The sequence below is a fragment of the Carcharodon carcharias genome, chromosome 11 (genome assembly GCF_017639515.1).
Source record: "Carcharodon carcharias isolate sCarCar2 chromosome 11, sCarCar2.pri, whole genome shotgun sequence".
NCBI lineage: Eukaryota > Metazoa > Chordata > Chondrichthyes > Lamniformes > Lamnidae > Carcharodon > Carcharodon carcharias.
The window spans coordinates 39,185,277-39,202,885 of record NC_054477.1 but is presented as its reverse complement, the minus strand read 5'-3'; the positions used below and the strand labels follow the sequence as shown (position 1 = coordinate 39,202,885).

The window sequence follows — 17,609 nt, the reverse complement described above, 5'->3', positions numbered from 1 at the left end:
CCACAAAAAGCAACCACTCAATTTGCCTTTATTTACAAACTAATAAGCCAGTTATCATTTTAATAGAATTATACAAAATCTAGGTGGATTAAAACTAAGGCATTGTTAATTGAGGGAAAGGGAGCTGAATACCTTATTACTTTAAATTCATGTAAAAATTAATGCTACAAGCTTTCTAGTTTAATCAGTATCCTTGGGATAGAAACAAACTTGTTCAGACTTCATCCTTTCTAGGTGAATTCCCAGAACAAAAAATATTTCAGATGTTAACAAATGTGTTTATTTCAGAACCATTTTACAATTGTAGGTTACTGATTGCAAATCAGAACATGAACTTTTTAAAGTTCTTCCATTAAAGATTAGTATTTGAAGCTTCCAAAAATTGCACACACCAGCTCAAACTAGCCTGAAACTTAATACCTTTTGCCTCTCAAGTGTTTTTGGCCACTGGTATTCCATCCTGAAGGGCAATATTCATTTTAGGTGTAACAACTTCTTGCTTTGTTTTACAATGCAGACTAAATCATTGCAGTCCATAAATTAGGTACTGTATTCTTATCTGTACTTTGCTGCCCACTTTCAACTCAACTCAGTTGTGTATTGCAATGTACATCATCTAGATATTGCCCCACTAATTTGATCACCTTTTAGATGTATTACCTGGCCCAATTAACGTTACACAATACTGCAAGTTTTAATTTGCATCAAATATAAATTAATTAATTTTCCTCTACTACTGCTCCAACTTGGAAGAATGTGCCAATCTTCAGCACACTGTCCAGTGCCCAACTATATTTAAAAAACCCAAATGAGGGAAAATAGCTTGCATCCAAAATAAAAAGCTTCAAATTGTTTATATCCATAACCAGGGGCAGCTTGCTTTTAAACTTCAACCCCCTCCCCCCACCCTTCCCAAAATTGATGCATCAATTTCCATTTAAAAATGGACATTGGACACTCTTTCGCAGTTTAAGTATTATATTTAACATTGCACTGCACAAAGGAGATATCCAATGAAATTCTCTTTTTTATATAATGATCTGGTGTGCTATTACAAATATGATTTACAACCAATTTATGCAGGTTATAAAGCTGTGACTGAGGCAGAACTACAGAAATTTGAAGGGTGGAGATGAAGAAAACACCCAAAGATCTGCAGTGCCAAAAAATTTTTTTAAACTCATTACTCTGCACAATTAAAGTGTGAAAGTGCTGTATTATTAGTACATTAAGGTCCATCCCAATATTTGAAAATAAAGCCTAAATAGTTACAAAATCAATTAGGCATATTTGCCAGTGCAATAAATTCTTAATTCTGCAAGATAAACTGCTGCTTGTTAGTTGAAAATGGAATTCTGAAAAACATAACATTCATATAGCATTTGTTCAGTTACATGTTAACAATTAAAGTTCCAAATTCTTAAAGGTCTTTTCAAAGCTGAAATTATTCTTTTTCTTGTTTCTCCAGTTTTTCTTGTAATTTGTAGTCAACTAGAATAGCATTTCCAGTTTCCTTTGCAGTGCGTCGTGCCACAGCCTTGATACCCAGATTATCAATGTTAAAAGCTGTCACACCAACATTGATGGCAGAGTTCACAGCATTGTCTGTAGCTTTCCCAGCAGCAGAGCCATACCTTTATCAGAAAGGAGCATTTTAATCATTTCAAAGAAGCAGAGCAGACAGAAAAAAGCCAAGGTGTGCACTTTATGCAGAATTTTATTCAAACTTTAGGGTTCTCTTTCCTTCACTCATCTTTTTCTGGAAATAGGTCCCACCTAGATTTGAGTTCATCCCCAGATTGTAAGTCCATTAGCACAAAGACAATGGTCCTGTACCCCAGCACGTTACAAGTAACAAAATGTTGACCATTTCAAACGATATAGACAAAAGTCTAAGTAAGCTCACCAGGCTGCAGCGAAAAGAGTGAAGGATTGGGTATTGTTAAGTTAAGAGGCTGGCTTCCATCCTGAAGGGCAATATTCATTTTAAATGTGTGTAAAAACTTTGCTCTATTTTACAATGCAAACTAAATCTTTGCTACACACTGTTTCAACTCAACTCAGTTGTGTACTGCAATTTTTTCTTTTGCAAAAATATACTTTATTCATAAATCTTCAAAAACATTTTGAACCATTTCAATATCACCATTACAAAAATACAATCAGGTTCAACTTTTACAACATGAATCACAAGGTGTATCAGTACAAAATGAATATTACAATCATTGGCAGACATTCATTTTAAGCTGTACAGCCTGAGGGGCTCTTTACAGTTCCCAGCCCCTCAGTGTACTATGGCAGAAAGGTCTTAGGCAGCGACCCTTCCCCATTGTGCCTTTGTGGCAGCTGCCCCAAGCTTAACTGTGTCCCTCAGCACGTAGTCCTGGACCTTGGAATGTGCCAGTCTGCAACACTCGGTCGGGGACAACTCTTTGCGCTGGAAAACTAACAAGTTTCGGGCAGACCAAAGAGCGTCTTTCACCGAGTTGATGATCCTCCAGCTGCAGTTGATGTTTGTCTCGGTGTGTGTCCCTGGGAACAGCCCGTAGAGCACAGAGTCCTCTGTCACAGAACTGCTCAGGATGAACCTCGACAGAAACCACTGCATCTCTCTCCAGACCTTCTTCGCAAAGACACAATCTACAAGGAGGTGAACAACGGTCTCTTCCCCACCACAGCCACCTCGAGGGCAACGTGCAGAGGGGGTGAGACTCCTGGCATGTAGGAAGGATCTTACAGGGAGGGCCTTTCTCACCACCAGCCAAGCTACGTCTTGGTGCTTGTTGGAAAGTTCTGGCGATGAGGCATTCTGCCAAATGACTGTCAGTCTGCTCAGGGAACCATCCCACAGGATCCACCCTCTCCTTTTCCCTCAGGGCCTTCAAGACGTTATGTGCCGACCACTGCCTGATGGACTTGTGGTCAAAGGTGTTTCTCTGCATAAATTTTCCCATGAGGGACCGGTGGTATGGCACGGTCCAACTACTTGGAGCGTTCCGCGGCAGCGTGGCCAGACCCATCCTTCGTAACACTGGGGACAGGTAGAACCTCAGCATGTAGTGACACTTGGTGTTTGCATACTGAGGGTCTACGCACAGCTTGATGCAGCCACACACAAAGGTGGTCATCAGTATGAGGGCGATGTTGGGCACGTTTTTTCCCCCTTTATCTAGAGGCTGGTACATAGTGTCCCTGCGGACATGATCCATTTTCGACCTCCAGATAAAGCGGAAGATGGCTCGGGTGATCGCCACCACACAGGAGTGTGGAATGGGCCAGACCTGCGCCACGTACAGCAACAGCGTCGCTCCCACATGCCCAGTTTCCTTTTCACCATAGACACTCGCTCCTTCCAGTTTCTAACGCGTGCCCTGGTCCCTCCAAACCATATCCCCAGCACCTTCAGGCCGTCAGCCCTGACAGTGAAGGGGACAAAGGATTGGTCAACCCAGTTCCCAAAGAACATGGCCTCGCTCTTCCCACGATTTACCTTGGCTCCCAAGGCCAGTTTGAACTGGTCGCAGATGTGGATAAGTCTGTGCACCGACAGCGGATCCGAGCAGAAAATGGTGACATCATCCACGTACAGGGAGACTTTGACCTGAGTGCCTCCACTGCCTGGGATAGTCACTCCTCTTATGCCCGGATCCTTCCTAATAGACTCAGCAAAGGGTTCTATGCAACACACAAAAAGAACAGGCGAGAGAAGGCAGCCCTGCCTGACTCCAGATTTAATAGGAAAGCTATCTGATTCCCACCCATTGATAGAGACTGCACTACTGATGTTAGTGTAGAGCAGTTGGATCCAATTGCGAATTCCCTCCCCAAACCCCATTTTGGACAGCACATCCACCATATAGGTGTGCAATATTCTGTCAAAGGCCTTCTCCTGATCCAGGCTGATGAGGCAGGTATCCACACCCCTGTCCTGTACATAGGCAATCGTATCCCTGAGCAGCACGAGGCTGTCAGAGATCTTCCTGCCCGGCACAGTGCAGGTCTGGTCAGGGTAAATCACCAATTCCAGAGCGGATTTGACCCGATTGGCAATGACCTTGGACAGAATCTTATAGTCCACATTCAACAATGAAATGGATCGTCAATTTCTAATTTCCTCCCTTTCCCTCTTGTGCTTGTAGATGAGGGTGATAATGCCTTTCCTCATGGATTCTGACATACTGCCAGCCAGGAGCATACTCTCGTACACTTCTAGCAGGTCCGGGCCGATCCAGTCCCACAGAGCCGAATACAACTCCACCGTCAAAAGTTGTACTCTGGTGAATCAATCCCTGCTTCTGTCATTCCCGCATAATTCAGATATTGCAGCCAAACGTCTGTCACTGTTGTATCTCTTTTTTTTATCCTAATGTGAGTAACTTTGCCCTTCACAATAATCCTTCAAAAGAAAGAGCTGTAGTATCTTGAAGGAACATCCAACTTATGATCTACTGGACTGTGTTGAAGGATTTCTGAAAGATGAGCAAAGGTTGGCCATATGTTCACTTTGTCATATTTAAAATGCCTAACTTTGCTTTGCTCAATCTTCTATGTGATCTGATTTTATACACACTTCATGCGGGCTGAACTCACCAAGAGACTCATTGCAGGGTATCTGATTTCCCACATACATGATGGTTCAATGGGATTTGTATGGCCATAATGACTGACATTTGTTTAGCTGCTTACAATCAAGTTGCAATATTTTAAAATCGTCTGGAACACTCTCCTAAATATTGCAACATTAAGGACCAAGATCCTGGTATTGTAGTCTATTATAATTTCACTCCATACCCAAATCTTCCAACTATCTCTAAGCAGGTGTTAAATCATATGTATCAATGGAGGTATCTTTTGCAACATTGTAGTTCACCCCTGCTCCTGATTGACACAAAAATCCAGTGAGTGCTTTGTTTCATAATATCTATGAATGATAATGTGCCCATGTCATTGGCCCATTTATGTAAATTCACGTCTGAATAAACTATCAATGTCCTCTTTTTGAAATTTGCAATTACTTTGTAAAGTTGTTAAATCCAATTTTGTTCCTGATCTTAGTGACTGAACTCGTCTGTGCATTTCTCTGCCAGTTGAAGGGCTTCTTCACTTTCTCAAACCGTCGCTTCCGGGAGTTTTACTCTTTTCGAAGGACTCAAGGGCCTCAGTCAGTTCGTCAGGAGTTAGCGCTTTGTCCAGACTCTCCCGTGTACTGTCTTCTAAGACTTCCGTGATAGAGGACAGGAAGGACTGGGAGGCCGTGCTGTCTGTGGGCTTCATGTCATACAATCCGGCATAAAAGGATTTGCTGATCCTCAAAATGTCGGACTGTGATGACTTTACTGAGCCATCTTCTTCCTTCAGGCTGCTGATCACAGAGCTCTCTGTGTGTTCCTTTTGGAAGAAGAAACGTGAGCATGTCTCATCCTGCTCCACGAAGCGGACTCTGGAACGGAAGATGATCTTGGAGGCCTCCGAGGCAAAGAGCGAGGCTTGCTGGCTCTTCACCTCTTGGAGCTCCTCCTTGACATCGACCCCCATCGAGTGCAGCCGGAGCAGATTCTGCATGTTTTTCTGGAGTCGGGACATTTCCCTCTGATCCTTTCTAGCTTTCTGGGTGCCTTTGAGGATGAAAAACCTCTTGATGTTTCCCTTGATCGCTTCCCACCAGTGTGTCAGTGACTCAAAGTGGGGTTTCATGGTTCTCCAACCTTTGTAATCCCTCTTGAGCTCCTCAATGTTCTCTGGGGTCAGCAGTTTCACGTTTAGCTTCCATGCCCCCCCTGCCAACCCTCTGGTCTTCCTCTAAGTGACAGTCAGCCAGTAGGAGGCAGTGGTCAGAGAAGAACACCGGCTTGACGTCGGTGGATCTGACTGCGAATGCACGGGACACAAACAGGAAATCTATCCTGGAACAGACGGACCCGTCAGGCCGCGACCAGGTGTATCTACACTGCGCTCCGTCTGCAGGGTAGCTGAAGACGTCATGCAGCTTGGCATCCTTTACTGTTTCCATCAGGAATCTGGACGTAGCGTCCAATCTGCTGTCGGCCCTGCCGGATCATCCAGCCGCATCGATGATGCAGTTGAAGTCACCACCCAGAATGACCGGCCTGGAGGTTGCCAGCAGCAGTGGGAGCTGCTGAAAAAGCTCCAGCCGCTCAGCCCCTTGTGACAGGGCGAAGACGTTAATTAACCGGAGTGGAGCATTCTTGTACATTACGTCTGCTACGAGGAGGCACCCGCCCACCATCTCCTTAACCTGGGAGACGGTGAAGTTGCCTCCCTGCAGCAGAATACCCAGGCTGGAGGAACGAGAGTCGTTTCCTCGCGAACAGATCGATGGCCCATGGGACCACCATCGTGACCATTGCCTGTAGGAGCTGAGGTGCAGTATCGTACACTCCTGCAGAAACAACAGGTCAGCTTTGACCTTGGCAAGGTAGTCCAAGGTCACAACACATCGCGTAGTAGATTTAATGCTACGCACATTTATGGATACAAGCTTTACACCCATTTTAAAGCAGTTAGGCGCTTACCAAACCTGTTGTCTCTGAGAGTCCCAGACCTTTGGTCTGCTCCTTCATGCCCGTAGTGTGCTCAAATTGCTTCACTTTGGATGGGCTGAGGAAGGCGTCCTGAACCTCCCCATTGGCAGTGTTCTGCTCAGGTGGCATCTGGGGGTCCGTGCAGAGAGCGGGGTTTGAAATGTCCTCTGTTGGAGAAGCTTCTCCAATCCTCTCCCCCTCTGGGGCGTTGCTGCTCCCGGCTTCCCTGAGCTGGGGTGCGCTGAGTGCCTCACTGTTCCCAGATTCCTGGAGTTGTGGTACACTGGCCTCTTCGGGTTGTGGGCAAAGTTGGGGTGCGCTGGTCTCCTCATTGTCTCCAATGTTCTGGAGCTTCTGGAGTTGTCTTCCAACTCCCTAGCATTTTGCCGCTTCTTCTGTTGGCGCCGCCCTGGCACTTCTTTGTCCGAAGAGCTGCTGCTCTTGTTATCCGTGTCGGATAGGAGACGCCTCTTGACTCTTGTCTGGGAAGTGGCTTGGTTTCTTTTTAGTCCCTTCTTCCTTTTGGCTCTCTTCACCAGCTGCCACTCCCCCTGCTGCTTTACCACTGCTGCCTCCTCCTCCTCCGTTGATTCGCTCTCCTGAGGAATGGGAGGTTCAGGGGGCCGTGCTGTTGGTTGGCCGTCTGTTGCCCCAATCTTTTCCTCCACCTTGTCTCTCTGTGTCCTCCTTTGTCCCGTTGTTCTCCCTGGGGGCCTTGGTAGTTGGAGTGACACGAGGCATTTCTTCTGCTTCCCCCTCGTTGGCTTTGGCTGCCTGTGCATAAGTGAGGCAACGTTTGGGGCAGGTCTTGTAGAGGTGACTTGCCTCGCCACACAGGTTGCAGCACTTAGCTTGTTTACAGTCTTTTGTCTGGTGCCCTTCCTGTTTGCAGTTCTTGCAGAGGATGGCGCTGCAGTTGGCCGCCACATGACCAGACTTGCCTCATGAGCGACAAAGTTTGGGTTGCCCAGCGTAAACAAGGTAGCCACAGCTTCCCCCGATAGCAAATCTGGAAGGGGGGTGGAAGACGGCTCCCTTACCGTCGGTCTTGAGCGTTATCTTAACCTGGCGTTTACATGTCCAGATACCCAAATCATCTCTAACTGCGGTGCAGCTCCCAATCTTATCGAAGTACCTGGTAAGGAAGGTGAGCACGTCAGCAACAGGGACGAAGGGGTTGTACAGATGCACCGTCGCAACCTGTTCTCGTTGCAACGGCAGAGCAAAGAGCGGCACCACTGTCAGGATCTTCATTTCTGGCAGGTCTTTCTTTTCCTCAAACACCTTAAGGAGTTTGACACAAGCTGCCACTTGCTTGAAAGTCACATCAAAAAATCCAGCACTGGGGAAATCCTGTAGGCAGTAGATCTCCGCAGCCTCAAAACCACACAGCTTGAATAGGATCCTCTTGGTGAAGAAGGTCCTATCCGTTCCTGTTCCTTGATCGCTGCCCTTCACCATGACTCGGATGGTGTTAGGTACCCCATGGTAAGGAGTTCGACTGGTTATAGCCATTGCTCTTTCCCTGGCAGAAACGCGATGAAGGTCTCTCCCCTGCCAAGTCAGTTGTGTACTGCAATGTGCAACATCTAGCTATTGCCCCACTAATTTGATCACCTTTCAGCTGTATTACCTGGCTCGGTGAGTGAGGGGAACAGTGCATATTAAGGTTTGAGAAAGTGAAGAAGCCCTTCAACTGGCAGAGAAATGCACAGACGAGTTCAGTCACTAAGATCAGGAACAAAATTGGATTTAACAACTTTACAAAGTAATTGCAAATTTCAAAAAGAGGACATTGATAGTTTATTCAGACGTGAATTTACATAAATGGGCCAATGACATGGGCACATTATCATTCATAGATATTATGAAACAAAGCACTCACTGGATTTTTGTGTCAATCAGGAGCAGGGGTGAACTACAATGTTGCAAAAGATACCTCCATTGATACATATGATTTAACACCTGCTTAGAGATAGTTGGAAGATTTGGGTATGGAGTGAAATTATAATAGACTACAATACCAGGATCTTGGTCCTTAATGTTGCAATATTTAGGAGAGTGTTCCAGACGATTTTAAAATATTGCAACTTGATTGTAAGCAGCTAAACAAATGTCAGTCATTATGGCCATACAAATCCCATTGAACCATCATGTATGTGGGAAATCAGATACCCTGCAATGAGTCTCTTGGTGAGTTCAGCCCGCATGAAGTGTGTATAAAATCAGATCACATAGAAGATTGAGCAAAGCAAAGTTAGGCATTTTAAATATGACAAAGTGAACATATGGCCAACCTTTGCTCATCTTTCAGAAATCCTTCAACACAGTCCAGTAGATCATAAGTTGGATGTTCCTTCAAGATACTACAGCTCTTTCTTTTGAAGGATTATTGTGAAGGGCAAAGTTACTCACATTAGGATAAAAAAAAGAGATACAACAGTGACAGACGTTTGGCTGCAATATCTGAATTATGCGGGAATGACAGAAGCAGGGATTGATTCACCAGAGTACAACTTTTGATTGTAACGGATTGATAGTAGAAGGTCTTTCAATGTCATTAGTTGGCGGGGTGTGGGCAATGAACATTAAGATTAGTCAGGCTTGGCCAGTCCAATATTATTGGTTACCATCAGTGACTTCTGCAAAGGTTAGAGGCATTATGGTTTCAGATGAAAAAATTGAGTTGGCTTTGAGCACAATAGATGCATGTGGAATATTTGCAAGTTAAGGCACCACAATTTCAAGGATTTGGCTGCCAATGGGGATCTTCTAAAGAGGAGTGAAGAAAGTGTAGCTAGACAACCACACTAAGGGTTTAGGGAAAGGCAAAAAAAAACTCTCCTTACATCAACATCTGAATTTTAAAAAGCATTGTTTCCAGAAGCATTCTTCCAATAACAAGGAGTGACCAAGTATTTAAGAAGCTAGTCAAACTGCAGTGCATTCAGAATGGGTTATGTCTTATGTTTGTCATCTATTCAGGGAGAAATTGCAGCAGATCAGGTGATCCAACCTTCTGGCTGGGAGCACAGTAACTTTGGACATGATTACATCAATTAGGTGGTAAATGAAATAGCAAGGTCAGCCCATGACAAAATCCATGTAGATTACCCAGTTACAGGCTAGCACTGGGCATCACTAGTATACATGTGAAAGCTAACCACATGCCTGCAGCAGTCATGATTGAGGGACAGTATATCATTTTAATAATATATCCCAGGGAACTCTTGGAAGTTACTGTAGGATATAATAGAGATATGATCACAAAGTGCAGAGGGGGTTGCTAGGAGACTCTATATACCACAGTTGAGCTAGATACAGAATGGAAAGGAGGCCAGAAGTCTATAACTACAGTTTGGATTAGAATAGTTGACTTATCTGTTACAATAAGGATGAATGTAGAATACTGAATATTAGAGGGGTAGAGAACAACTGACCTGAGGAAAGAGAATAGAATGGAATGATAGACAGGAGACTGAGTGCAAACCCAGCAATAGATTTTTTTTTTATCTGACTCTAAACCAAGATCAGACCGGGAAAGAAAACTACAGCCTAAGAAGATAAAATGATTATAATGTATTTCTGAACTATAAAAATAGAAAACAGTGGGTCTGGGAGTTCCCCATTTTCAAGAGCTCTGCATTGCACAAGTTCTTACAGCATTATCCCCACATGCAGAGTCATGGTCTTTCTAGGTGGTTAGATGGGAATCCCTTTAAGTAAATGGACAATGCTTGCAGTTGTTTGTTGCTGAACTTCTAATAGAGAGCCCAAGTGTTAATTTGCCCACTCTGACAATGTATAATTCTAAACAGATTCTAATAATTACAGTGTAGGAAAATACACCATTACTGAAGATACCCTGGCTAAGTTTGGATACGTAGGAATGGAGCCATGTAAAGGTACTTCCAAAGAGCAGAGCATGAATGCTCCCTTGCGAGATCACCGATTTCTGGCAAGGAGCAGATACCACAACCGATTTTTTTTTCCTCCTCTCTTGCCAAGTATTATTAAGGATAGCCGCAGCATTGCCATGCTGTCCAGGGTGAGATTAAGTAACGCAACACAGGGATGAAACGTTGGATAATTCTGGTCTGTAAAACTCAGTATCACACAAGTCAGTGCTAGCCTTTATCCATAATAAAAGACCATCATGCTGGTGAGATTTTTTAGTTGGCAGTAACCTGATCTGGAATAAGAATGCTAAACTGAGCATGGCAATAGTGGTCAAATAAAAATAGAAGACACTTGATTACCCCCGCCTCCAAACTTCTGAGAAAATAGAGTACAAATACCAATGATGGGGGAAGAGACCAAATGGCAGAAATACACTAAACACACAAGTTTATACTGTTGGCAGCAGAAATTAGGTCAATGGGAAACTGGAATTCGGTTCATCGTTATTAAATGAGAAATTAAATTAGATTACCTAATGGTTGGACTGAATTCCTACAGAATACGGATCAAAGGAAAGAGAACCATGTTTGTATTGATAGGATATTGGAAAAAATCAAATAAATCAGTCAGTATGAAGTAACCTAAAATGATTCACCAAAAACTGATCTTGATGCATTACGCCAAAAAGAGAAAGCTTATTTAAAGCAATTAATTTCAAATATTAAGCTGTTTGAACCAATTTATTTCATTTTTGAAATGCAAGTTGTCGTGTTTCTGTATCTGAAAGTATAAAACGCAGTCATGAACAAATTATGTACTGTTTTTGTAACCTGAATTTCTAATAAATTCTGCTTTAAATAAAAAGCTACTTACTTATGTTTCACAGTGTGTACAGTCTCTGCTGCAACATTCTTGGCAATGCACTTCGCTGCACGCTCTAAACCATTCCAGACAGTTGCAAATCCTGAAAATTAAAACCAATCAGTTGCAACATCATTAATTATTCACCTATCGAATCACAATCAATGATTTGGCTTGGTCCTCAACTTAAAGTTAATTTTGTCTGAGACTGCTTGAATACCATAGCTCTACCAATGGTCGAGTAAGAATAGAAAATGAGAAACAGACCAATATTAGAAGGTGAGAGAGATCACCAACGTAGAATGGAGAAAAGACAGCACTGACACTTGAAGGCAAGGACAAAGATTTTGAAGTTGGTTTGTAGAAATAAGTAAAGCCTGACAAGGACCTTGGAAATGCATAAGTTTCAATGAGCAAGAAACTCTTAAGTAGCATTCTGAACAAGTTGCAGCTGAGAGAGGTTAAAATGGGAAGCCCGGTTAGAGAAACAGAATTAAAAAGCTAGATCAATAATCTTGGTAGTAATAGTTGAATGAGGAAACATCTTTATACAGAAGGGTGGAAGAAATTTTGATGTATCTCATACAGAAAAGCAGTAACAGATGCTAGCTCAATGAATAATTTTAAAGCTGAAATCAGAGGATTTTTGCTAGTCAAGGGTGATAAAAGCTTATGGAGCCAAGGCGGATAAATGGAGTTAGGATACAAATTAGCTATGATTTCACTGAATGATGCAACTGGATCAAGGGGTTGACTAGCCTGCTCCTGTTCTTATGTGGTAACGCTTCCAATTAACTCATGCTCTTTCCTTTTGGAGGGGTTTCTGCTTCCAAATTACATTACATTTATCTGCATTGCCACCTACTAGCCCAGTTATCCAATTAAATCTAAATCCTTCTAAATCTGGCTGCACTGTTCCTTATTTGTCCTGCTTAAACATCTAAGATTATCTTAAACTTAAATAAGGGCAACTATGCGAGGACGAAAGCTGAGCTAGCTGAGGTGAACTGAGAAACCAGGCCAGAGGATAGGTCAATAGAACAGCAGTGGCAAACATTTAAGGGGATATTTCAGAGTATTCAGAATAAGTACATTCCTACTAAAGAAAAATTCTAAGGGGAACACCCACCATCCGGGGTTAAATAAAGATGTTAAGGAAAGCATCAAACTTAAGGAAAAAGCATAAAACTCTGCAAAGATGAGTGGCAGGGCAGATGAGAGAAAGGAATTTGGTGAAATTGAAATCACCAGGGAAATAGTACTGAGCAAATTGATGGAGCTGCAGACTGGCGAGTCTCCAGGTCCCAATGGGCTACATCCTAGGATCTTAAAGAGGTGGCTAATGAGTTAATTGATGCGCTGGTGTTAATTTTCCAAAATTCGCTAGATTCTGGAAAGGTTCCATCAGATTGGAAAGTAGCAAATATAGCTCTTCCATTCAAGAAAGGAAGGAGCAGAAAACAAGAAACTATAGGCCAGTTAGCTTGATGTCTGTCATGAGTAAGGTATTAGAATCGATCATTAAGGAGGTTATAGCTGGGCACTTAGAAGAGTTCAAGGCAATCGGGAAGACTCAGCATGGTTTTGTGAAAGGAAAATCATGTTTAACCATTTATTGGAGTTTTTTTTGAAGGAGTAATATGCGCAGTGGATAAATAGGAGCTTGTAGTAGACGTACTGTACTTGGATTTCCAGAAGGAATTTGATAAGGTGCCACAAAGATTATTATGGAAAATAAAAGCACATGGTGTAGTGGGTAACATATTAGCACGGATAGAAGATTGGCTGCCTGGCAGAAAGCAGAGAGTATGCATAAATGGGCCTTTTTCTGATTGGCAAGATGTGACGAGAGGAGTCCTACAGGGGTCTGTACTGGGGCCTCAACTTTTCACCATTGACATCAATGACTTAGATGAGGGGAGTGAAGACTTGACAGCTAAATTTGCAGATGACAAAGATAGGTAGGAAAGTATGTTGTGATGAGGACATGAGGAGGTTGCAGATGGACATAGGTTGAGTGAATGGGCAAAAATCTGGCAAATGGAATTTCATATGGGAAAATGTAAAATTGTTCATTTCAGCAGGACAAACAAAAAAGCAGAATATTACTTATATGGAGAACGGCTGCATAATTTGAGGTGCAGATAGATCTAGGTGTTCTAGTACAAGTCACAAAAAGTTAGAACGCAGGTACAGCAAGTAATTAAGATGGCTAATGGAATGCTATCTTTTATTATGAGAGGGATTGAACATAAAAGTAAGGATGTTATGCTTCAGTTATACAGGGCATTGGTGAGACCGCACCTCGAATACTGTGTGCAGTTTTGATCTCCTTATTTAAGAAAAGATGTAAATGCATTGGAGGCGGTTCAAAAGGAGGTTTACTAGATTTATACCTATGCGTGGATTGTCTTATAAGGAAACGTTGGACACACTGGGCTTGTTTCCACTGGAGTTTATTAGAAGAGTGAAGGGTGATTTGACTGAAGTGTACAAGATCCTGAATGGCCTTGACAAGGTGGATGTTGAAAGGATGTTTCCTCTTGTGGGTTAGTCCAGAACTAGGGGGCACTGTTTTAAAATTAGGGGCTGCCCTTTTAGGACAGAGATGAGGAGAAATTTATTCTGAAGGTTGAGAGACTTAGGAATTCTCTGCCTCAGAAGGTGGTGGAGGCAGGGTCATTAAATATTTTTAAGGAGAGGTAGATTGATTCCCTTGCCTAACAAGAATCTAAGGTTATCGGGGTTAGATGGTAATGTGGAAATTGAAACACAAGATGATGATCAGCCATGATCTTACTGAATGGCAGAACAGGCTTGAGGGGCTGAATGGTCTACTCCTGTTCCTATTTCTTATGTTCTTAAGTCAAGGAAACCTTATCTAGATAATTGTCTGCAGTTCTGATCACCAAAATAGAGCATAGTTTACTCTTGAGAATACACGCGCAAAAAACAATTCTAGTTATCAGAAAACATTAAGGAATTTCAGCTTGTCTTTGGGAAAAGAGGTTGTCAGATGATCTAAGGTGATTGATACCTTTCAATTCTATACAGTCAATCAAGATAAATTGTACAAATCCCAGGGACAGAAGTCAAAATTAGGGAGTTAAGCATAATAGATGAAGCATTTTCATCTAGAGAACAAGGCTATAGACCAGGGAAGGTTTCGAAACGAACAATCCAGATACAATCTAAGGCAAAATGGCGAGCTGGATCCAAAATTGGCTCAGAGACAGGAAGCAGAAGGTAATAGGTGATGGGATTTTTTGTGACTGGAACAGTGTTTCTAAATGGGGTTCTGCAGGACTCATTAGTAAGTCCCTTGCTTTTTGTGGTACATAGAATCTATGATTAGGAAGTTTTCAGATGATACAAAAATTAGCTGTGAGGTTGATAATGGAAAGCTGTAGATTACAAGATTATATAATTGGTCCAGTCAGTAAAACAGAGGCAAATGAAGTTCAATCTGGAGAAGTGAGATGCAATGCATTTGTAAAAAGCTAAAAAAGCAAGGGGAGACATAATAAATAGTAGAATACTAAAGTGTAGAGGAACAAAGGGACCTTGGAGTGCATATCCACAGATCCCTGAAGGTGGACAGACAGGGAAATAAAGGTGGTCAGGGAGATATATGGTATACTTGCCTTTATTAGCTGAAGCATAGAATAAGAACTGGGAGGTTATGCTGGAACTGTATAAAGCACAAATTAAACCACAGCTAGAGTACTGGGTGCTGTTCTGGTCATTATAGGAAAGATGTAATTACGCTAGAAAAGGTACAGAGGAGATTTACAAGGAAGTTGCCTGGACTGGAATATTTTAGTTATGAGGAAAGATTGGATAGACTAGTTTTTTTTTGAAACAGAGAGCCAACTGAAGTGTATAAAATTATGAAAAATCTAGATAGAGTAGATAAGGTGGCCCAATTCCCTTGGTTGCAGGACTCAAATCTATGCCCCCTTAAGAGATAAGAGGCTTAATAGGAATTCAAGGGAATTTTTTTTCCCCAATTAGGTGGTGGTGGGAATCTGGAACTCATGACCACCCTTTCAGACGGACGCAGAAACCCTAATTACATTAAAAAATACTTGGATATAACTATTCTGTGACACGCACTTGAAGTGCCATAACCTATAAGACTACAGACCAAGAGATGGTGAGTGGGATTAGGCTGGGTGGTTACTAATTGGATGGTGTGAACATGATGGAAAGAATGGCCCCCTTCCATGCTGTAAATTTCTATGATCTCTAAGGATTTAGAAATTTTGATGCATTTCTGGAAGGGGAAAGAGGTGCAATGAGAAGGCAAGTAGTATGGTTAATTAATGTAAGATCCTTGGTTGATCAAATGACCTTTTTCTGTTCTTTAATGTTATGTTCAGTTATTAAAGTTATTCACTAATCCAAATAATGCCCATCTGAACTATTGTATAAATTGCAATGTTCCTTTTGATTATTTCTGTGATTTTAATAAAAAGTTAAAAATTTAAGAGACATTACATCAGACATTTGTAACTACTTACAGAAGTTAATGGAAACAAAATAGATCAATGTGTACCTTGAACTCCACTTGCTGCCACCACCAGAGCTCCATCCAGGTTGGCTTTTGAGTTATTATCTTTCTTTATAGCTTCTGGAATCAGTTTACTTCCATGTTTCTTTACATGTGGAGCCAGCTCTTTTCCAACAGTACTAGCAACAGCACAAAGTCCATCAACTGAGAATTTTAAAAGTTCTCAATTTAACTTATGGTTCAGACAAAAGCAACTACTCAATAAACTTACACCAAGAGACTTCAGCCTAACCTACATAAAAATATAAAACTCATTGATTTAGGGTATGAACATACAATCGTACATGATCAAATATTAAGGACCAAACCCAAACAGAAGCTGCGATCTTCTCTTCTTTCCCACGCATCATTGTATTGTTGTTATTTGATAGATGCCATAAGATAATTCTTTGTTAGAACGGAGCCCTGGCCAAACTTTAGGAAAACATGGTTTTTCACTTGGGTGGTTCTTCCCATTTACAGAATAACTGCAGTTAGCACACTCCCTACATATTTAATTCCTCTCTTGAGGCTCTACCCATGTCTCATTGCTGTAGTTTACAACAGATCAGCAACCAATTCTATTTATTACAAAATAGCTTCAACCTTGCGGTCAGCAGCAAAATTGCAGCGCTTAAAATTACATCTTTTACCTTTCTCGTAGGCTGCAGCAGCTCTCCCAGCTGTAGCATGGATCCAATCAGCCAGATAAGGAAGCCTAGTGGCGAGCACAATTTCAGCACCTTTGATTCCTCGAGCTGAAGGTATGCTCTTTGAGGTCTGCCTTCAGTTCAATGACTATTAAGTCTTTTAAATATTTTCTTTAGTATTCTTATAATTCTAGCTCCCCTCCCCAGCACTTGAGTTATCCCCTCCTCAGCAATATTCCCATCTCTGCAGCTCTGCTTACCCCACACCCCTCCAACAACCCCTCCCCAGCTCTGTTTACAAATCCTTCCTACCTCATGCCTAGTTCCCAGTCCCCCTCAATCTTGCAATCAGCATAATTCAGTGCACCTGCTTGCAGAGACAATTAACTCAACAGTATATTGGCAACAGAATTTTAGTTAGAGTCCTGTAAAGAAGTGCAGAAGAAAGAAATTAAACTAAACCCCATTAGTACAGACCAGCTTTTTGTAGTGACACAAAATAGGTTTCTACCATCTTGTGCAGAGAGAGATTGTGACTATGACAATAGGCTGTATTGAAGACAATATTCAGAGATTCTCTGGGCAAGATGTTGCTCTTTGCTATGAGTCTTTGGTCCAGTTTGTCTGCAAAACCAGTATATCAGCCAAAATCAGTTCCCACTTGCATTACTATCTATGGACTGGAAGGCATCAGTGACAAACGGGAAACAGCAACGATTCGTGAAGAAATGCTAATGTTTGTGTTGGCCAAAGACTTCAACATTGTAAATAATGAATTCTAATGAAAGGCGACACTAGAACCCAGAGGTTGAGCAACTTTCTAAAGGCACAGAAGACCATAAGTGCCTTAGGACAGATTAAAATTTCTAAAATTATAACAAGTCCATGCGGAACTGTTATTTTTTTGACTAGACTTGCTGCAAGGCAGCTCTGTTTGAAAGAGTTCACTTAGGGCATCACAAGCAGAATATTTTAGTGAACAAGATCACAACAGACTTTACCTTTCTGAAAGTTGTGGAATACAGTACTGGACAGTGCATATTGGTCAACACAGTAATCATTATTAGTTTCAAAAGTAGGGTGATACTAAAACCCTTGAGAATG

General features: G+C 42.1%; 1 protein-coding gene across 3 annotated transcripts in view; it reads right to left on the bottom strand.

The window, feature by feature from the left end:
* Nucleotides 1-257: 257 nt before the first annotated feature.
* Nucleotides 258-17,609, bottom strand: part of sparta (spartin a) — a 50,273-nt gene continuing 32,921 nt past the window's right edge. For all 3 annotated transcript variants that reach the window (XM_041199446.1, XM_041199449.1, XM_041199447.1), the window contains exons 6-8: nucleotides 15,862-16,020; nucleotides 11,316-11,406; nucleotides 258-1,634 (exon numbers count right to left, since the gene is read on the bottom strand). In XM_041199446.1, the coding sequence (XP_041055380.1) occupies nucleotides 1,445-1,634; nucleotides 11,316-11,406; nucleotides 15,862-16,020 (440 nt within the window). In that variant the 3' untranslated portion in view covers nucleotides 258-1,444. The remainder of the gene's footprint in view (nucleotides 1,635-11,315; nucleotides 11,407-15,861; nucleotides 16,021-17,609) is intronic.